The 22,424-nt window shown below is 40.6% G+C and overlaps 1 protein-coding gene and 1 long non-coding RNA gene across 10 annotated transcripts in view; one reads left to right on the top strand and one right to left on the bottom strand.

Moving 5' to 3' along the window:
• Window positions 1–22,424, top strand: part of KLHL32 (kelch like family member 32) — a 186,700-nt gene that overhangs the window by 159,401 nt on the left and 4,875 nt on the right. For 8 of the 9 annotated variants that reach the window (XM_014561354.2, XM_032484421.1, XM_014561358.2 and 5 more), the window contains 3 exons: window positions 9,393–9,451; window positions 12,500–12,692; window positions 14,379–14,473. In XM_014561354.2, coding sequence (XP_014416840.1) covers window positions 9,393–9,451; window positions 12,500–12,692; window positions 14,379–14,473 — 347 coding nt within the window. Of the gene's footprint in view, window positions 1–9,392; window positions 9,452–12,499; window positions 12,693–14,378; window positions 14,474–22,424 lie in introns of those variants that run through there. The other variant, XR_004321731.1, reaches the window with a different exon arrangement.
• Window positions 409–20,770, bottom strand: LOC116665247. Its single transcript, XR_004321736.1, has 3 exons — window positions 20,760–20,770; window positions 3,841–3,846; window positions 409–876 (listed from the first exon to the last, which is right to left on the bottom strand). It is a non-coding gene; the product is annotated as an uncharacterized LOC116665247 (long non-coding RNA).

Raw genomic sequence — 22,424 nt, 5'->3', positions numbered from 1 at the left:
ACTCTGGCTTTTCTAGTATTCATTAAAATTAGAACAATGTAAAATATCATTAACATGTTTTAAATGCCAGAGCTAGAGCTTTACTGTGCAAATAGTAGCTTACTTGCATCTAAAAAAATTGTACACAAAATACTGGGAACTAACAGGGGACGCGGCAGAAGCTGGATTGTGGTGCACTGAGGTCAGAGACTGAGGACACCCGCACGTGTAAAACTTCCTCTGCTTCTTACCAAGCAGGAGATGCCGAGCAAACTTCCTCACCTCCCTGAGTCTTGTTCAGGCTAGTGCTGGAGCCACGGAGAAGAGTAAGACAGGTCCATGCTGGGGCTCACAAATTTTAAACAGATGATGACAGTATAACGTGAAGTGTTTATGACACATGTCTTTCCAAGGTGCAGCATAATGTGAAGTGGGGGGTAATCAGTGCAGGGGCACAGGGGGCTTCACAGAAGTTCGTGGCACCTTCAGCCTTACTTGGCCTCAGGTCTGCTGAGTGCTTCCCCCTTGGCCACTAACCCCTCCTCGTGCTCATGCTTGGGCTTCACGGTCCAACCATTTGGAGAATTCTCTCATCCTCTGGCACGCACGCACCGCTGGACAAGCCCGATGGTCCACTTTGTGCCTGAGCCCAGGCAGTGAGCCCTGGAGAGGGGCCACTGACAAGCCCTCTCTCTGCCCTGCCACTGGGGTCCCCCCACTCTCCTTCCCCGGCTAGTCCGTCCTCAGTCTCCTCACAGTCCCCTCCGCCCAACTCAGACAGAGAACCTGGCCCCCTGTTTTTCAGAGCAAATGGAAGTGAGGTTTTCACAGCAAATCAGGTAAGGCACGATGAGAAGGCGGTGGAGACTGTGAGGAGACAGAGGGGCCCGAGAGCATCTGGAAAGGGGCAGAAGGCTGGGCAACACGAGCGAGGAGGGTGCAGAGGAGGGGGACGAAGGGAGGAGCTGGAGAATGTGCGATGAGCAAGGCCAGAGGGGGAGGCGTGTTATAGAAGCCAGAACCACAGCAGCGGGGCGTCCAGTCCTATGGGGACATCCCAGTCCAATGTATTTCCTCTGTATTTTTCCATCAGGAACTGCTTGGTAATTTCCATGAAAGCAGTTTCCAGGTAATTTCCGTGAGAGAAGGTGGAGACTAGAGTGCAGAGGTTGAAGGTGTGGATGGAAAGGGAGGAAGTGAAAACCTCAGGTATGGGGTATAGGCTACCTTTGCATGGAGCTGGGATTCCATCTAAACTCGACTCCCTTAATCTGACTTAGCCGGCAACTGTCTGATTAGTGTGCCCGGCCTGCGGGGGGAGAGTGGGCTGTTCCTACGTGCACACACATTTCAATCCGTGTGACAGCTGTATTTTTCATTATAAGTTAATGAATAACATTTTGGCTTTAGGAAGGAAAAAAGGAGGAAAGATGGAGGGAAAGAAAAAGAAGGAAGTTGGCTGGGAGAAGAGAGTAGCTAGAGCAGGAAATGCAGGGTCACAGGAGGGAAATTTTATTAAGAATGTGAGTGCACTGAGCAACTTTGAAAGTGAGGGGAGGGAGAGAGAGAAATTCAAGTGAAGGGATTAGAGCGTCCTCCGGGTGGTAAATGCTGAGAGCTCCTCCAGGTACCCGGAGTGGGGAGAAGTACTGGGGATCCCAGGCTGACCACAGACACAGGGGCCCCAACAGGCCGGAGGGAGTCAGGGAGGGGCTTAGCCTTGGACACAAGGAGGAGAGACCCTTCCAGCTCCAGGGCAGGAGGCAGTACTGGGTGTGGACCTAGGTGAGCTTGGAGGGCAGGGGCAGGGAGCTGGGGAGGGTCCTTGTCATGAAGTCAAATGAGAGGCATGGTTGTCTGTGAAGGTTGTTCTGTGTCAGAACCGAGTAGAGGGCCGAGGGGAGTGGCCTTGGGAAAAGTCTCTGAGGGAAAACAGAGGGAACTGACATGTTTAACTACAACAACAACAACAGCAACAACAACAACAACTACAACAAACTCTGTCAGAGCCCTTGCTAAGGTTGGAAATCACAAAATTGTGGTAGCCCAGTTTGCAAATTTCTGTCTTATTTTTAGGGGTGCTCAGCAAAGAACTGAAGAAAGCAAATCTTTGGATTCACTCATGATGGAAGGGTTTTAGGCTGGGAATAGCCCAGAGTACCCTACTGGAAGGAGCTCAGCATGCTGGATTCCAGTTAGGTGAACGTCAAGGGCTTAAGGTCTGCGTGAGGAAGAAACAAGTGTGTTGTGGGAGTGAGTGCACCTGGGGAAGGTCTGCGGCCTGACAGCTTGACATCCCGCTTCGGAGTTCCTAGTGAACTGGAATTCCACCGAGAATGAAGTCTTCTCTGTTGCTTTAGATTCTAGCAACCAGCCGGCCCCAGCAGTTACTTTTTCTTTCTTCTATAAATAGTGATATAAAGTTAAAATATAAAAAGAAACAGTGAGAGAATGGAGCTACTCTAAAGTGCATTGGTTTAGATTGGAACATTGTTTTCTGAAAGGATTACATGTTAAAATATAGTAGTCTAGTGGCCTTTAAAATTGGTAGTTTAAGTAGTTAAAAAAAAAAAAAAAAGTCCACCCTATTGGCTCCAGATTTCCTCTCGTGGAGAGAACTTCCTTTGTTTAGATGATCCATTTGTGTCTGTCTAGATGAATCTAGAAAAAGAAGGGAGAAAAAGGCGGGAGCTGAATTGCTCTACCTAGGAATATAGGAAATATGTCATTTTCTTTATTCCCAAGAGGAGAGAAAAAGATTAAAGTTATATCATGAAAATGGGGAATGACTGAAGAATTTGGTCGATGGCAGGAGAGAGGTAAAAGACCCAACAAGAAACAGCAGAGCCAGGACACTAGCGACTGGCAGGGTGACCTTGAGAGCTTAACCCTGCTAGGAATGTGCAGAAATCTTCGGAGGCAGAATTTCAGCTTTCTACAGAATGAGAAATGGGAGTTGGACTGAGTTTTATTGAGATTTTGAAAGGTAGCCGACATCTGCATTATGGTAGATTTTACCATTTTTTATTATTTCACTTATTTAAAGTAACTGCAAGGTACGTACTTTACATATTTTAGGGTCACAAGCTTATATCTATTCACTCTACGTGACATAAATATAATTTATATTTTCAAGTACATCACCCTTTTCTTTATAGATATTTTATAAATTTGAGACCTTCCTTGCAGATTTTGAGGATATTAATTACCCACCCATTTGTGTGGTTTCCTCAAGTGTGACAGAAATAATATGGATACTAGTTTTAATTTAATGCACGGATTAAGTATCCTTCTATTCAAGGTACTAATTTAGTAGAAGGAGTCTTGGCTTTAATTGTTTATGTAGGGCTATAAACACTCCAAAAATACAGACAGTCTAATATGTAAAAATAGATAATAAAAAGTTTATTTTTGCATTTATTATAAATATTCTCATGGTATCCCTTTTATCAAGGAATATTAATGAGTTTGGCTCTCTTAAAAGTGACTAATATGAACTCACTCCTTGTTCTTTTGATAAGTACACTGTTAGGGTGAAGTTATAGTCTTTTGAGAATTGGAGTAAGTTTACAAAGGAGAAGCTTAAACTATTAAAGAAGGAAAAAGCCTTCGATACCCTTATAAACCTGCCAATAACTCTAGTTATTAGAAAAAAGAACTGTAGGAAATCTATTTCAGACTATAAAATTCATTCATTCATTAATTCAGTATTCCATGCTTAGTTATGTTTTTCAATATTCCGTACATACTCATTTGTATCTTTTATGAAAATGGTAAGAAATTTTCATAAACTAACTGCTACAGCAGAGAAGTAAACTATGCCCTCCGGATGGCCTCCGTACTGTACCATGTACTCTGTACCATGTACTCTCGTTCATCTGAAACCTGGAGACAGGTCTCGCCATCTCTATTTTGCATATGAGGAGCCTGAGCTTGGCTGTTAAGTGGCTCCTCCCCAAGACAGAGTCATAAAGGAACTGTGTAGAGTTGATGGCACAGCTTGTGCCCACACTCTCCCCCTAGACTTGTGTGAAGCCAGTCCCTGCAGGCGTCCGAGAGAGCTGCAGGAAACTTGAGATGGTTTTCCATAATCCTGAACTGGCTGGTAGAATTCCAGCCTAGAGTATCTTCCTTAAGAGCATGGCCACATTCATTCAGTTCTGTGCATCCTCCTTGGTTCCAGTAAGGATGCAAGCACTGCATTAGATACCACAGCTTCCTCCTAAGGAGTTGTGTTGGACTCTCTATTTATCAACAGAGGTATTTTCTGCCCCTGAAAAAAAAATTAGCAGAGCCACCAGACTTGACCTATCCCAGCCAACGTATATTTAGGGCTGTTTTTCTAAACACGTAATTTTATAGACACTATCAGCAGTGACCATTTGAGCATGACGAGTTTAGGATTCGGTGACTTCTCAGTAGTGGAGACAGAGCAGTCACCTGTCATCTTCTCCTTGGCTTGCATTCATCCATTTGTCACCATGTTTTGTGGGGAGTTGAACAGGGAAGCTTAAGAAAAATGCTTTACTCTTGTCTTGATGATAGAAAGCATTTCTCATTGCTGGTAGCACGGTGGTAACTTTTCATTCCTCCTGGCAGTTTTTAAAGACTTATTTGACTTTGGGGGAACCTGCAGTCTATCTTTAAGTCACAGTTCTGAAGTATAAGACAGGGTTGTTCATTTTCAATTTTGGCTGAAAAGTCTTAACTTTGACTGTGGCACTTCAAAGTTAGGGAAAACTTGGCTTTAAAAATGGATGCTGATAGGAGATGGCATATTTAATGACAGATGTATCTATAGAAAGCTGTTAAGATGCAGATTATCCCCCCTGGGGTGGGGGAGGGAGATCAAAACTGCCAATCTATAAAATATACTCGATAGAGGAAGGCATGGAATCTATCTTTGCAAGCGCTTTGATTGCAGGGGACAGTAGAGCAGCATGTGGCATCATAACCCAGAGCAGGCAAATCAGCTTGATGACTTTCAAAGCCAGGAATACTGCTGCAGGCAAGGGTACTCCAGTCTAGGAGAAATTAAAACATATAGAGACTGTTATTAATTCCATATCTATTTTTGTATAGTCAAATCTGTATGCAAATCCTGAGCATCTCATTTCAGAAGATTAATCTAAAAGTGAAGAGTGTTATGTGAAGGGAATGTAATGACAGAGCTATGAAAATGAGTAACACGGCTAGTGAAGTGTGGGCTGCAAACTCGAAGGCTTTTTTTGAAATTTATTTTTTGTACTGAGAAGAAATGGTTTTTATTTATATGCTCATTTGTAAGCTATTTCAAGGGGGTTGGAAAGCAATAGAACCGATTCGCAAGGTTTTCCCTTGCCATCGTGACTTGGCAGAAGTTATGGCACTTGGTTTTCCAGGCACCTCCTGTGGTTTAACATTCTAGAAGTAATCAACCAAATAACTAACTAGGACTTTTGTTTTTACCCCCAACTAGTAACCCAATATCTGATTTCTAACCATTGTCATGTGAGTGACAATTTGTATGTAAGGCTAAGGAATCTAATTACCGAGTGCAGATTAAGGGGAAAAAAACTGTAATAAATGCATCCGTGGAAGACAGTAAACAGTAATTGTGAAGAGCAAGAAGATGAATGGTGCGCCCTGCTTGGGGGAGAGGCTGCAGTAGTGACATTCTGATCCATTGGTTGTACATTTAATCTATAATGGTCAGAGTCTGATACATACTGTAGTGTAAACATTTTCAAATCGTGTCATCAACAGATAGTTTACTGCAGTAGATATTAATTCTGTCCCATATTTCTAAAACAAGTAGAGAAACCGTCAAAGCTTTGAAATAATGTGGGGAGTTCACCCTCTGCTCCCTCTCATTGGGAGAAATGATTATAGGCGATCTGGACATTAATCTGGTGGTTATGGCCCAGATCAAAAGCACTTGGCAGTCATTTTAACCCTGACGACTTGTGAGGTCTCAATAGATTTGATTAGTCTTCTGTAGTTATGCTGAGAAAGAATTATTGGACATTCCATTTTTAATCAGATTTAAAAAAGGAAGATTGAGAGGTGGAAAGCAAACATACCTCTGTATTTATTTTGACATACATTTTGACCTCATCTTGGCATTTCAGCTTCAGCTTTCTTAAGTGTATTTTCTTTTTCTTTGACTTCATCTTTAAAAATGAGACATTCAGTGAGAAATCCCGAGACTTTCTTTGAGGGCGGGAAGCACATTTCTCTGTTCTTGGTGGATTTCCTCTGCAGACAAAGCTTCCACTGATCTTAAAAGTAGTTGCAAGCTTCAGAGAAGACTTAGAATAAAAAAGCCTTCCAGTTAATAACAGTTGTGGTCAGTAACATGAAGGATAATCTCCTTACTGAGGCTGAATGAGAGAGTAATGATTAGCCTGGACAGGTTCCCTCGCCTCCCCTTTATGTAGCCATTACTATTGATTGATTATTCTAGTTTAGTTGGGATAACGCACTAATCCTCTAGATTCTGGTTGACTTGACTCGTGGCATGGAGTTGATAGTGGTAACCTATTCCGAGTTTTTGAATGGCCAAAGCAAAAGGTATAGTGGACAAAGTTAAAACAGACAAGGAAGACTTTATTCAAAACTATGGCACCAGGAAAGAGAGACCAGAGTGCAGCCTTCAATTCAGTTCCTCTGAAAAACAATAGGGGTTTTAAGCACTGGAGTGAGCCAGTGGAAAATCACTGGAGTACTTTTGGAGGAAGGTTGATCGATGTGATGTGTTGAACACAGTCAGTAATCCTGAGTTTGTAAATACTTTTTTTCTGTGAGTAGGTCATTCGTGTTTGCTGAGTTGCATCCGTTGAAGTTAGGATCTTAGCCTCCATAGAAACTGGGAGATAGGAGTATTGTCTTCCTTGATGATAATCTCAGTGGGAGGGTTGCAGGTCTTTGAGGAAAATATTCCTGGGTTGTAAAACTTACAAGAAGCTTCTTAAATGATTTACATCTCAAGGAGACAGAGAGAAAGAATTTACAATTACAAGTTTTCTAAAATAAATGCTCTAAAAGGGAGGTCAGGGACCCAGAGCCAGGAAGAAGCCTGTCTAAAGTTTAGTCAAGCTTAGGGGAACGTTAAGGTGACCTTGGTCAATATTGTTATAGTACACATTTAAAACTTTTTTTAATTTTAATTTTTTAATTGAAGTACATTTGACATACAATACTATATTAATTTCAGGTTTACATATTGATTTAACATTTATATGCATCACCATGATATTGATCACCACGGTGAGTTTAATAACCATCTGAACCATACAAAGTGATTGCAATATTTTTGACTGTATTTCCTATGCTATACATTACATCCCCATGAGTTACTTATTTTATAACTGGAATTTTATACTTCTTAATCCCCTTCACCTGTTTCACCCAAACCTCCATCCTTTTCTGCTCTGTTGACCACCAGTTTGTTCTTTGTATCTACGAATCTGTTTTGTTTGCTTGCTTTGTTTTTTAGATTCCACATATAAGTGAAATCAAACAGCATTTGTCTTTCTCTGTCTATTTCACTTAGCATAATACCCTCTAGTTCCATCCTTGTTGTTGCAAATATCAGGATTTCATTCTTTTTCATGGCTGAGTAATGTTCTATTACATGTATCACATCTTCCTTATCTACTCATCCATCAGTGGACACTCAGGTTGCTTCCATATCTTGACTATTGTAAATAATGCTGCAGTGAACATGAACAAAAGGTACATATATCTTTTTGAATTGTTTTTTTCATTTTCTTTTCATAAATACCCAGAAGTGGAATTGCTGGACTATAAGGTAGTTCTGTTTTTAGTTTATTGAGGAATCTCCATACTGTTCTCCATAGTGGCTGCAACAAACTACATTTCCACCAACAGTGCACAGAAGTCCCCTTTTTCTACCTCCTTGACAACACTTAACTAACTATATCAGATACAGATGATTTTTACTACTTTTGTCTTTTAACCTTCATACTAGTTTTGTAGGTAGTTCTTGTCCACCACCTTCACTATCTGGATTGAGATGTCCTGTGTCAAATACACACAGGACTTTGAAGACTTAGTATGAAAAAAAAAAAGAATATAAAATACCTCAATATTTCTTACATTACTTTTATGTTGAAAAGATAATATTTTGGCTACACAGCAGTTCATCCTTATCTGCAGTTTTGCTTTCTGTGGTATCAATTACCCATAATCAAACATGGTCTAAAAACATTAAATGGGAAATTCCAAAAATAAGCAATTCAGAGCTTTTTAAATTGTACACTATCTGAACAGCATGATGAATCCTCATGCCACTCCACTCCATCCCACTCAGGACCCCCAACCATGGGCAGTCTCCTCTTGCCATCCAGCTATCAGCATCATCGGGGCTCGATGACCCAGGATCATCTGAAGCAGATGATCTTCTTCCTTTTGATGTGTTGTTGGAAGGTCCATATGTCACACTGCTTATGTCATCCCCTCACTTCATCTCAGCACGTAGGTTATCATCCCACATCATCACCAGAAGGTGTACAATATAATAAGGTATTTTGAGAGAGATTTTGAGTGACCACATTTACGTAACTTTTATTAGAGTATATGGTTATAATTGTTCAAATTCATTACTATTGTTAATCTCTTTCTGTGCCAAATTTATAAATTAAACTTTATCATAGGTATATATATATAGAAAAAAATAGTTTATATATGGTTCGATTCTATCCATGGTATCAGTAATCCACTATGGGTCTTGGGATGTATCCCCTCCCAGATAAGGGGGGACTGCTGTATTGAGTTAAATGAAATTCATATTAAGTTTAATTTTAAAGTAAAGAGTTTCTTTTTATTTTTAATGTGACAGCTAGAAAATTTGAAATTGCATATGTGACTTGTGTTTGTGGTTCTTATTTTATTCTGTTGGACAACATTGGCTCTAGATCTCTTTTGATAAGTAATGTCTTTTCTTAGACCTGGTTTTTCCAAGGAGATATCAAGATATCACTGTGTTAACGCACAAAAGATCAGAGCTGTAAAACTGCCAGTTTAGCTAAGGACAAGAATTTTCCATATAATTATGTCCCTGGCACACACTGTGTAGAAATTTGTCTTACGTGTGTGTGCTACGTTGCTCCCACTCCCTCATTGTACTTGGCCCCTCTTTCTGGCCGTGCAGAGCAGCTTGCCAGAACTGGGGGCCGCCTGGTAACCTCAGCATACTTGTTGCTCCCTCTCAACTGGATTGCTTCGGAGATGTTTCTTGAAAATGAAACTGCTTCAACAATAAGCTTCTTAATTATGTCATGGGTTCACCACGAGGGTATACAAACAGATCCTCAGCAGTAGCTAATTCCCCTTTAATTGTAGCTCATCCTTATGTTGGAATATTCCATTTCTTATGCATGAAAGCGCTAACACATGTTAATCCATTACAGGTGGAGTAACCAACACAGCCCAGTATCAGAACAGACTAATGGTATATGAACCTAACCAGGTAAGACTCATACAAGAAAAGCTTATGACCTTAATTAAAATGAATTTTTAAAGATTTCCATGGTAATTAGGAGTTGGAATGCCAGGTCTGTACACACACATGCATCTTATTAAACTTACACAGAGAAAAGGAAGCATCTGGATAAACTGCTTTTGAGTTGCTTTTTTTCTTTTCTCACCAAATTTCAGCTCCTTTAGTTTTATGCTATATACAGTGCTTAACTCTTTCAGAGCTTTGCATAATGTAGGAAAAAGGGAAGATATATTGGTGAGTTAAATGCCTTAATTCCATTATCTCAAGTGGCTGTCGTCTTGGAAGCATTCAGAGAAAGGCTTTGGATTGTCCTATCACTACGTCCTTTTAGAAGGCGTGTCATTCTAGGAGGGGAATATGCTTATGGTTTTGTCATTCCCAAATCAAGTAATAACTTATTTAATGCAGCACAGCCGAAGTGTCCCTGAACAGTGTGTAGGACAAGTCTTAAGTAAAAGTATCTGAGAGCTGGAGTTTTTTTTTTATCTAACAGCCAGGCCTCCACCAGGAGCATTTTGATGGTGCCTGTCCCTTCATCCATCCACTTCTCATGCACACTTAATGACTTTTTTTTCCCCAAAGAAGAACTATTTTTATTCTCTCTTCCTTCTACCAAGGTATCTGTGACCATGGCAAATGTTTGCTGAATTTCACCATTTCTATGATTTTGGTAATGTAATTTTTCATGATTATTACAATATTCCAAAATGACTTGACTTGGGGGTTTAATTTTCACCAGTTGAAGATAATGGAAATAAGACAACAGGTTGGCTTTGGCACTCTGGCTCAGGATTGGCCATGAAATGTATGTCCAGAGTGACCTCAGCCTATTTGTATCTTTTTATTTTAACAAGTACTTGATTCTGAGTTTAACAAAGGTATTTCTGTCTTTGCAAATGTGCTTCCTGATGTCATTAGAAGCTGTAGATTTTAGAGACCACATGTCCCTGGGTTAGATGTCTCAAGTGGGATCGTTAATTGCAGTTGTTTGAGTTTGGTGCACATGTGGTTAAAGAGGAAGAAGGTGTTAACGTTTCTCAAATGAGTTCTGTTTCATGTTTGTACACACATGCTCTTTTTTAAAATTCTGCTGGCATATTGTTTACGGTGGGTACTGGCAAACATCACATCTGCTTGCATCTTGCTCAGAATCTCAATAACTCTATCATTCAGCCCTAGTGCTTATTTCTCTTCTAGGCCTTTGTGGAGAGTCGATAATGCCTGCCATCTGCCACAGAGCACATCACTACCTGCCAACAGGCAGGCTGGGGTGACCTCTGCTTCCCCACCACTGATTAGTATTCACACGCTAGCTTATTAGGAATGACCCCACCAGGCCTCTCTGTTTCTTTGCCTTTGCAGCGGTTGGCGGCTCACCTAGCAGGCACGGCAGTGAAGGAAGCTAAAGATGTAATCAGGGGATGCAGGCAGGCTTTGCAAACCAGATGGCATCCATAGTCCTGTGGCAGGGGACTGGACTGCTCATACAAACATCGATTCCTAATACTGTGGTGGATTGCCTCCTAGAAAGCACCTAAGGAAAGCCCCATGAGAGTTTGGAGTTAAATCCACTCTTGCAATGTATAACAGATATTTCTTAGCAGATTATCTGAAAGAAAGGTTTGACTGTTTTATTAAAGATGCATTTAATTGGAAGGAGATTCTCACTATAACATGTTTTAAAAGGGGGAGCAGATAAATGCAAGCCTCAAAAAATTGGACAAACCTCTTTCTTTTTTCTTTTAGTGCATGTTTAAGAGAGAAATTTAGAAATGAGCTAGTTGATATGCTTATAGGGAACAGACCAATATTTATACAAAACTTTTTTTTTTTTGCTTCTTCCTTTACAGCTCTGTGAACTGGTGAAATTCTATTTATTCAAGACATCATATCATTTTTCTGGTCGAGATCCAAATTTTTCTTGGCAAAAAGGAGTAATCTGTGTTTTCTTTCTGTATGTTTAGAGATATTTGTATAGAAAGAAAATAGGTTTACTTACCTGTCGATTACTTAGTTGAGATAATTAAAGTCATACTTGATTTTCATCTAATTTTACGTTGTATTTTAAATAGGAGCCTCATTTGAGAGGAGTCAAGCATACCTTTCTCATTCCTGAGCATGATCTAGAACCAAATATTGCAATTTTCACCATTCCCTAAAGTTATCATAGAAAATTTGGCCTTCTACCAAAACAAATAAACATATGCCTAGAAATAACTTTTCTCAATTTGGTGAACACGTGAGTGTAAGTAATATTAAAGGCTGTGAGGAGTTTGTTGCTGAACCAAATCTTAGCTCTTCCATCGACCTCAAGAAGTTCACCCTGGAAAGAACAGCAAAGATGCTCCCCTCCTGTGAGCTTCTGCAGGGCCTCGGGCAACTAGTGATTAGATCATAATAGCTTTTTAAAAGTGCATATTGTTGGACACATGTGCCAGGCATTGTTCTAAATGCTTTGGGTGTATTAGTTCATTTAATCTTCATAACTGGCTTTTCAGGTAGGTATTATGATCTCCGTTTTCTAGATGAGGAAACAAGCACTGACGGGTGAAGTAAATTGCTAAGGCGAGGCGCAGAGTATAAACGCGGGCATCCTGGGTCCAGAGCCTGTTTTCTTATCATCACACCACCGCTCACACTAAACCCGCCCAGGCGCTTTCACTCTTAAGTCGTTTGCAGGAGGAAGTTCTCTCAGCTGGGTAGAGAACCATTATAGAAATGTTTAAATTCTCATGCACTCTCCTTACAAATGCAAAATGCCCTTTATATGCAAACCAAACAAGAGAAAAAAAAACCTTATGTAAGTTGAAAAATAAAGTTGGAATGGATGGGGTTTTCCGCACTTGTTCTCAGGGGAGAAGCCCATACCTTTCAAAGACTATAAACAACATTCAAAGAGAATGTGATTGAAAACATTAGGGTCCCCACTACTAACGAGGAACTGCTGTTTTCTGCTATGGAGGTCTCCAGTTAACAATTCACCTGAAGTTCTTTTTTTTTTTTTTTTTTCCCCAGAATAAGTGGATAAGCCGCAGCCCCATGCTGCAGAGGAGGGTCTACCATTCCATGGCTGCTGTCCAAAGGAAGCTCTATGTTCTTGGAGGCAATGACCTGGACTACAATAACGACCGCATCCTCGTGAGGCACATAGACTCCTACAACATAGACACCGACCAGTGGACGCGTTGTAATTTTAACCTTTTGACTGGTAAGTACCTTTGATTAAGTAAATCAGGAGAAGCAGGGATACAAAAAGTTGCCAGACTTGTTTTCTTAGACATCTGTGGTGCAGCTCGAAATATTAAGCGCATGGTGGTAGGACGGCGTGCTTGTATCACCCCGAAAGGGGCATATTATTTATCTCTCAAAATCTGACTCAAGTGGCTGAGCGTCTAGTTTCTCAGGGCCTGTATTACCTTTGTGCATGTTCTCACGTTGCTGAGAAAGGCATGTTACGTTTATTATCGTCAATCAATATTCATGTAGGAATACTGATGCAAGTAGGAGGAACGAGGCTCCGGAAGAGTTAATGACAGGAGCAAGTTATTTTTTACTTTTCACTATTTGTAGTCCTCTAACTTCTTGTGAGTTCAGGAGAATGGTTTTCATTATTTGTCACTGTCAAATATTGTTTCCAGCTGTGTTCTCCTAAAGACTAAACCTTAGAGAGGCTCTGGGCGTAGGGGTTTGGCGGCACTTCTGACCACGCATACCCACCTGAGCATTACCCCGTGGCAGCACTAGAGGGGGACCATCTTCACCCCAAAGGAGAATAAAATGGAAGCAGTGAGCTGCTTACCCCTGACATTTATGAAGTTGAAAACTTTTCCTCCCTTTTTTGGCTTGCACTTGTCAACATCCACAAGTGATCAGATCCCTGCCAGGCTGCTCTACTAATAGGAAAATTGCAAACTCAGAAGGGTGGGCTGAATTAGTTCCTGAAGACATTTTAATATGATGAGTGGGCACTCAGTCACTTACGGCTGCTGCTATGGAGGCTGTGGGGGCGCATAACCAATGTGAGCGGTTCCGGTGCTTTGTACGGAGCTCTTGTTTTTGTGAAAATGATCTTTGAGGCCCACCTGCAAGCAGTTAACTCTAAGTTGCTGCACTGGTACCTTAGCCCCTTGGTCCCTGGATCTGTGATTCTGTCTGCTCTAGGATCCAGCTTATTTATTACTGGAGTCAATCCTGTATCAGCCCATCAATAAAAAGAGACTATCCGATGGCCTCCGGGGAAGAATATGTGGTTGTGAGTTATTCTGTCTTCTTTTTTAAATAGGGAGGAATCTTTCATCATTTTGGCGTGTCAGTGTCTAGGGACTACCCAGACTGGTCCCAGCTTGGGAACTTTAATATAGTCTTAAAACTGTTGTGTATGTAAAGAAAAGGAGGGTAGTAACTTTATCAATCTTTTCTGTCATTTGTCTTCATTTGGGGCACGCTAGGGGCATGGCTGTTTTATTGGCTTCTTGGGGTTGCATCTGTTACAAATGTAAGCACTTGCCTTAAAAGCATTTGTAGTACAAGAGGTGTCTTGCATTTTTAAAATAAACCTTACTTCCATCACTATAAATTAATGCCATACAACATAGTATAAAACTCTAGTTCTCTATGGCTTATTATTGCTATACTTAGTGCTGTATTTACTAACTTGGGTGGCTTATAAGTGTTATAGCCTGGTTCTGACCCAACACAGATTCATTCTCTGAGGAATAGTGGTTAATTCTTCCCTCTGAGAACTGGGAGGCAGTGATTAGTTGCTGCAGAAATCCCGTGGAGTATACAAGTATGCCACAGGGGAAAATTGTATCCCTCAGTGGCAAAAGGGTTAATTAAGATATTCAAGGAAATAGATATATTTTTCCTTTTTATTCAATTCTCTTTACTTTAGGCCAAAATGAATCTGGAGTTGCTGTCCATAATGAGAGAATATATTTAGTTGGTGGATATTCAATTTGGACAAATGAGCCTCTGGCTTGTATCCAGGTGAGTGGTTCAAGTTCCTTTTGAAGTTTGTTCACACAGTTCAGTGAAGTTATTTTTTTGCTATGTTGCTATGGAAGGAAGAGATATTTACATGTAGAAAGAAGCTTGAGCCCCCTTTGTGCAGCTACTTCAGCCACTAAACTTCATCCTGCATCCTAAAAATGATACCTAATGAATGATTGAGCCCTGTTGAAAATAAAGATGGGAATGAGCTTTGAAAATATATGTGATATATTCTGGAAATGGGAAAGTGGGATACCTTGCCCTCTCATAAACCTAACAGTCTTTAGCAATAGTACTTTCACACTGCCCAAAAGTTACGCGTATCCTGTTTCTACTCCATTTCCTTATTTTCTATATTGCAGTTCATTCATTTAATAAATGCTGCCTGCAAACATGTTCTTCCTTCCTGGCAGAAGTGAGCACTAGTGGTTTATGATTGGTCTGACGGGGGAGGCTCTGCCCCAAAGAGCAGCCCTGGCACATCAGCATGTGAGCATTCCAGGCTGGGCAAGCTGCCGGTGGTGGCTCAGAACAACGGTAGCTTTGGTTTTATATATATATATAGTCAAGGTATTATTATTTATTTCATTTTTAAACAATTCTGATGCACCATAATTGTCCTTCTACTTTACATGTTCTCTGATAACCTACTGACATGTGTTAGCCCTGCCCTTTATTCTACCTCCAGAAAAATATATTCTTGTAATTACTCATATTACATAATCTCCTCTTTGTGGGGAGACTTTTAACAACTGCTTCAATAGCTTTAACAGTTGCAGGACTATTCAGGCTTTTACTTTCTTCTTCAGTCACATCTCATAAGGTATATATATGTTTTTCAAGGAACTTATCCATGTTGTCTAAGTGTTCAGAGCTGTTAACATATAGTTATTGAGTTAGCCTTTGTTATATTCCCCTTTACGTTCATAATATTGTTTGGTTTTTCTCTTATTCTCTTGATTTGTCTTTCCAGAGGTTTGTCTTGGGATTTTGTTTTGATCAGATGAGATCGGGCGTGTTCAGGGTGGTATGGCCGTAGACTGGGGATTTTTTTTAAAACATATATTTCTGTTGTTGATATAGATCAGCTAGGCCTAAATCAGCGAAGTAGCACAGATCTGAATAATGTAGCTAACAAGCCTGTCCTCATGGAGGCAGGTTTTGGATCAAACAAAAGAATGTTTTGTTTTTTTTTAGTTTTATTGAGACATAATTGGCATTTAATATTGTATTAGTTTAAGGTGTACAACACAATAATTTTATATATGTATATATTGCTAAAGAATCACCACAGTGAATTAACATCTATTAACTCATGTAGCTGCAAAAGTTTTTTTTCTAATGATGAGAACTTTTAAGATTTACTCCCTTAGCAACTTTCAAATATATGATATAGTAGTATTAACTATAGTCACTATGCTGTACGTTACATTCCCCAAACTTATTATTCTTATAACCAGAAGGTTGTATCTTTTGACCACCTGCACACATTGCCATCACTCCCCACCCCCTGCCCCTGGTGACCACCAGTCTGTTTTCGGTTTCTGTATGTTCAGGTTTTTTAGATTTCACATGTGAGATCATACAGTATTTGTCTTTCTCTGTCTGACTTATTTCATTTAGCAAAATGATGCCCTCAAGGTCCATCCATGTTGTGGCAAGTGGCAGGATTTCCTTCTTCTTTATGGCTAAATTCTATCTAGCTATCTACCTAATCTCAATATCACATTTTCTTTATCTGTCCATCCATCAGTGGACGCTTAAGTTGTTTCCACGTCCTGGCTATTATAAATAATGCTGCAATGAACATGGGGTAGAGCTATCTCTTTAAGATAGTGATTTTGTTTCCTTTGGTATTCATAAGTAGAATTGCTGGATTGTAAGCTAGGTAGTTTTCAATTTGGGGGGGACCTTTCATACTGTTTTCTATAGTAGCTCCACCAGTTTACATTCCTACCAACAGTGCACAAGGGTTCCCTTTTCTTCATACCCTCGTCAACACTTGTTAACTCTTGTCTCTTTGGTAACAGCCATTCTAACAGGTTTGAGGTGATAGCTCATTGTGCTTTTGATTAGCATTTCCCTGATGATTACTGATGGTTGGGCACCTTTTCCTGTATCTGTTGTGTATCTCTTAACTGCTTATTGTGGATACACATGATTTTACTACTTCTGTCTTATAACCTTCCTACTAGCTTTGTGTGCGGATGATGTCCTGTGTTTACTGTATGATTGTGTTTACCGATGAGATTTTTCCTTCTGTAATTTTTATGTTTCTGGTTGTGGCCTTTTCTTTCTCACTTAGACAAGTTCCTTTAACATTTCTTGTAGGTGGTTTACTGGTGGGTGCCAAACTCTTTTAGCTTTTGCTTGTCTGTAAAACTTCTGATCTTACCACCAAATCTGAATGAGAGCCTTGCTGGGTAGAGTAATTTTGTTTGTAGGTTTTTCCCTTTCATCACTTTAAATATAGCATGCCACTCTGGCATGTAGAGTTTCTGCTGAAAACCAGCTGATAAGCTTATGGAGTTCCCTTGTATACTCTGTCGTTTTTCCCTTTCTGCTGTTACTATTCTCTTTAATTTCTGTCATTGTAATTGCAGTGTGTCTTGTGTTCCTCTTGGGTTTAATCCTGTATGGGACTCTCTGCACTTCCTGGACTTGGATGTCTTGTTTCCTTGTCCAGGTTAGGAGTTTTCAGTTATCATGTCTTCACATATATTTCCTGTCCTATCGCTTGCTTTTGTCCTTCTGGGACCCTTATGATGCAAATACTAGTGCACGCAATACTGTCCCAGAAGCCTCTTAAACTGTCCTCATTTCTTTTCATCATTTTTTTCTTTTGTGTTCACTGTCAGTGATTTCCACTACTTTGTCTTCCAGCTCACTGATCTGTCCCTCTGTATCATTTAATTTACTGTTGATTCCTTCTGGTGTATTTTTCATTTCAGTTATTATGTTCTTCATCTCTGGCTGTTCTTCATATTTCCTCTTTTTGTGTAAAACTTCTAACTTCTCACTCTGTGTATCCATTCTTCTCCTGAGTTTTTGGATCGCTTTTATGATCATTATCCTGAACTCTTTCTCAGGTAGGCTGACTGTCTGTACTTCACTTAGTTCTTCTGGGGTTTTACTTTGTCCCTTTGTTTGGAACATCTTCCTCTGTTGCTTCATTTTGCCTAACTTGCTGTTTTTATTTTCATGTATCTGTTAGGTTGGTCACATTTCCCAATCTTGGAGAAGTGACCTTTTGTAGATGTCCTGTGTGTCCCAGCAGTACACCCCTCTCTTACCTATGTGCTCTAGCCCTTATGTGGGCTGTGTGGGTCCTTCTATTGTGAGCTGACTACTGTGAGCAGTCTGGTAGGCTTGACTGGCCCCCAGCCCAGTGGGCTGCCAGGTCTTGCTTTATGTGGAGGCTGCTGACCACTGGTTGGCAGGACTGGGTCATGCAGATGTTGGCTGTGGAACCCCAGGGCTATTGCTAATGGGTAGAGTCAGATTCCAGGAGACCCAAGGGCTACTGGCAGGCTGAGCCAGATCCTGGGGTCTGGTTGCAGGGCTGAGAGGTCCTCAAGCTGCTGTCGGCTCATTGGTGGGTGGAACCAGTCCCTGACAGTTGGCTGTCTGGATCTGGCCTGCTGTGGGTTGGCCTGGTCCATAGACGGTAGGGCTTCTGTTGTCTTATAGTCGGTGTCTGCCCCCTGGTGTGTGAGGCCGGTCAGGAGGCTAGAGTCAGCTCACTGGAGGGTGGGGCCAGGGGCCAGGGCCCAGGGGATTCTGGGGCTGGGTTCTGGGGTCTCTGGCTGGAAGGCCTTGGAACTGGGTTCTGGGGTCTCTGGCTGAAAGGCTTTGGAGCTGGGTTCTGTAGTCTCTGGCTGAAGGCCTTGGGGGTCCCAGTTCTAGTGGCTGCACACTAACGTGTGGTGCCAAGTCCTGGGTCCTCTGGTGACAGGACCATTTCCAGGGGGCAGTTGTGGGATCAGGGGATCTTAAGGCAGCCTGTCTGCTGATAGGTAGGGCTGTGTCTGTGCCTAGTTAGCTTCTTGATGTGAGGTGTTCCAGCACTGGTACCTACAGGGTGTTGGGTCAGGGCAGGGCTGTGTCTTGAGGATAATAAGCTAGAGGGAAGATTCCAAAACGGCACTTGCCAGCACTAGTGTCCATGTGGTAGAACAAGTTCCCACAAATGGGTGCTGTGGGTGCCTCTGTTCCCAGGGTGAGCTGCAGCTGCCTCCTGTTTCTCCAGGAGACTCTCAAAGATCAGCAGGTAGGTCTGACCAAGGCTTCTTTCAAATAACTGCTTCTGCCCTGGCACCCAGTGTGTGTGAGATTTTGTGTGCACCCTTTAAGAGTGAAGTCTCTATTTTCCCTAGCCCTCTGTGACTTCTAAAAGTAAGCCCTGATGGCCTGCAAAGCCAAATGCTCTGGGGGTTAGTCTTCCTGGTGCAGGACCTCTGGGCTGGGGAGCTCAATGTGGGGCTTGGCCCTCTAACTCCTTTGGGAGAACCTCTGCAATTATAATTATTCTCCCATTTATGGGTCGCACACCTAGGGGTCTGGGGCTTGAGTAAATCACAGCTCCACCCGTCATACCTGTCTCGTTGTTCCCTCTTTGTATCTTTAGTTATAGATCTTTTCTGGTAGGTTCCGATCTTTTTCACTAATTGTTGCTTTGCAAATAGTTGTAATTTTGGTGTGCTCATGGGAGGAGGTGATCTCAGGGTCTGTCTTTCTGCTCCACCGTCTTGGCCAGTCCCTAAAGTAAGATATCTAACATCAGCCTTAGTAATATTTTTTTGGATGTCTCCATTTCCCAGGATCTGGAGTACCCAGAGTCGTTCCTTAGACTCTAATGTCTCCTCTTTTATTTCTAATTTTATTCATTTGTGTGATCTCTAACTATAATGCAATTAAGCTAGAACTTAAAAAGTTAAATAAACTCCCTATATATTGGAAATAATAAAACTCATTGCTAAATAATTCATGGGTTAAAGAAATCATAATGGAAGTTTAAAAAGTACCCAGAACTTAGGGATAATAGAAACAGTAGAGAGCAAAGCGGGGATAGATATTTGAGAATTTTTTCGTAGAAAGAGAGAATAAAATGAGAGGCAAATAATGAACTAGGAAACAATAGCATAGTAGAAAAAATTATCAAACCCACAAGTTAGTTCTTTGAAAAACCATGAAAGTCTTTAAAAGAGTCTTTAGTTAATTGAAGTTTGCCTTGTACTAGAGCTTGGTCCTACCTTTTGGATAACAGCAAACAAGCAAACTGTTTTCTTTCAAGGAATGCTTCCAGTCTTTCATCCTTGCATGTGTTTGTCAGTCTTCACTGTCTTTCGGGTTTCTTTTTTTGTACCTTTCAGGACTGTAAAACATTGAACTGGGCAACAGGCAGTGCTGTGTAATTCTGGGATCATGTTTTTAAGTGGCTTTGGGACCCTTCGTTTGACTACTTATACGTGAAAGCAAGTTTGGGTAATAAAGATGCAAATTTAAACTATACTTATGGATATATTTCTATTCAATGACATTACATTAGCTTAAGGAATAGAAATTAAGTTAGAATGGTCACTAATCATATACACTAATTAATGTATATGGCTCATGGCTTCTGGCTGTTTCCAAACAAATCTGTCCTCAAAAGATGAAGGGGTACATGTGTATATTTTAACCCACTGAGGATATTCTGGAGTAGCACTGGGATTAAGGTGATTCTAAAAGAGGCAATTCATAAATGTTTTAATCAATGGCTGTGTTAGTGAAATAAATTTCATCTATGAGATTGGACAATAAAATATTTTAATATCATTTTGGAAATTTATTCCCTTGGCTGATACACTAGTTCCACAGAGCACAGAAAAATTTGATAAAGGCTTTTTAAGAGCTTTTACTGTTTATAGATAATAAGTTCATATAAGCATATGGGCTGTCACTTAAAGAGATGTTTGGACTTGAAGTCTTCATGGATAATAGACTCATCATACACATCTCATTTTAGTTATTGACAACTGATTATTATCATCCTAAAGTATGGTTGCACAGTCTCAAATACTTGTATTTTGAGTTACTACAGAACCTATTTATTTTGATTCAATAATAGTAAATACACTGATGGTTGGAGAGACTGGCTCCATGTTCAAAAGCCGTTTCTCTCCTAGTTGCTGGAAGAGTATCCAACAAAAGTAAGATAATAAGTGTCTGGAATCGTGTTTATGAGAAGATGCTGATTAGACAGTAGAAATTCCTGAGTACAAATCAGCAGGTTGAAAAGTACAGGAAAGAGTGGTGGAAAAAACAGTATACATTTAAAAAGTATTATAGTTTAGGTTTTAAAAGTATCATAGTTTTGGTTTCATAAGTCAGAAGTCTGTAGCATCCTTGGATTCTAAGGGTATGCCTACGATTAATGACGGTCACACTTAAAATAGTGCAGTGAATGGTCTGGTAACATCCAGAAGGACTAAAGTCATTTTTTTTTCCCCTCTTGAAAATACCAGCCAATAACCCATCTCATTAGACTGACCCTTCTGGACTCCAATCAAAGCTTATTTAACCGTCATTTGTAGGACTCAGCCACACATGAATGAAGCATGTCAAACGCTGAAAAAGAATTTTTTTTTTTCTGCTGCTTGACTTAACAGACTCCATAGACTATTTGATCCATTACAAGGGCAACCCAAACAAGAGAAAAGCTGAGACATGCTTAAATACTGTTTAAAGATTGAGATTTGGACTTGTTCGTAATGCTGGCTTGTGGAAAATCTTAAAAGATTCCTGAGGAAAGTCAGGTGCCCCTGTTCTGTGGGTGTATAAGCAAATGCCAGGCACCCAGGTGACTCTAATGTGGTACGCTGAGGATGAGAGCAGCACAGAGGGGAGCAGCTGCCTAAGTGTGCAAGTGATTAGTCTGTGTTTCCAGATCACTTCCACTGCTCTTCATCTATGATTACTTGTTTTTGGCTGGAGGATATGCTGCCAAGCTGGCACCTCCTTCTCCCAGACGCCTTCTTTCTGCCAGTTTACAGGGAGTGTTTCAGAGAAGAACTGCCAACACTTCCTTTTCCCATCTCACAGATTAAATAAATTATATCTGCTTAACATACGTGGTCTCTGTTGGCTCAGGGAACCAGACAAAAGCTCTCCGGATGGTGACCTCAACTGGTATTTTGTCATCTAAAAATGTATTCAGTTGGGGCGGGGATGTCACAAATGGCATGAAATCCTAGCTCTTTCTTGTGTTGCAACCTTGAGCTCAATTACTGGCTCCACCACTTACTAGCCGTGTGATCTTGGTCAAGTCACTGAACTTTGCATCTCAGTTTTTTTCTCTGTAACTTGAAGACAGTAATCTTATATAATTGAGGTAAATAGTGCAAGATCTCTACTTTCTATATTTAATGAAATATTAGTCAAAATCCCAATGGAATTTTCCTTTCCCTCAGAGGGTGGGGGAATAATACTTGTCAAATTGATCCTAAAGTTCCTCTAGGAAAGTAAACATGTAATAATAATAATAAAGAAATGCTTGAAAATGAATGGGAGAGTCATGCGCTACACAGTCAAACTAACTTTAAACGTAGTATTGCCAGAAGATACGTAAGTTAACAAAAGAGAACAAAGAAATTTTGTATGTAGCATATATTGGAACTATTTAAAATTAGTAGTGATAGGACATATTGTTCAAAAAATGGGATGGGACAGCTCAATACCCATTTGGGGGAAAAAAGCTATATGTTTGATCTTTCTTTTATTCTAGGCTTTAGTGGTTTCCTCCATTATGAGCTTGGATCCCTTAAATCTCAAGGGCCTCTTTCATCTAAAATAGTGCATTATTGCATTAAAGGCTTAAGAATTACCCACTCAGGTGACAGATGATGGCAAGAGAGTAGACAAGATCACTAAGGCAGAGGGTAACCAAGGGGTATGTGGTTGGAATGTT

Source organism: Camelus ferus, chromosome 8, assembly GCF_009834535.1.
Source record: "Camelus ferus isolate YT-003-E chromosome 8, BCGSAC_Cfer_1.0, whole genome shotgun sequence".
NCBI lineage: Eukaryota > Metazoa > Chordata > Mammalia > Artiodactyla > Camelidae > Camelus > Camelus ferus.
The sequence above is the reverse complement of the archived record's forward strand: the minus strand, read 5'-3'. Positions and strand labels throughout refer to the sequence as shown.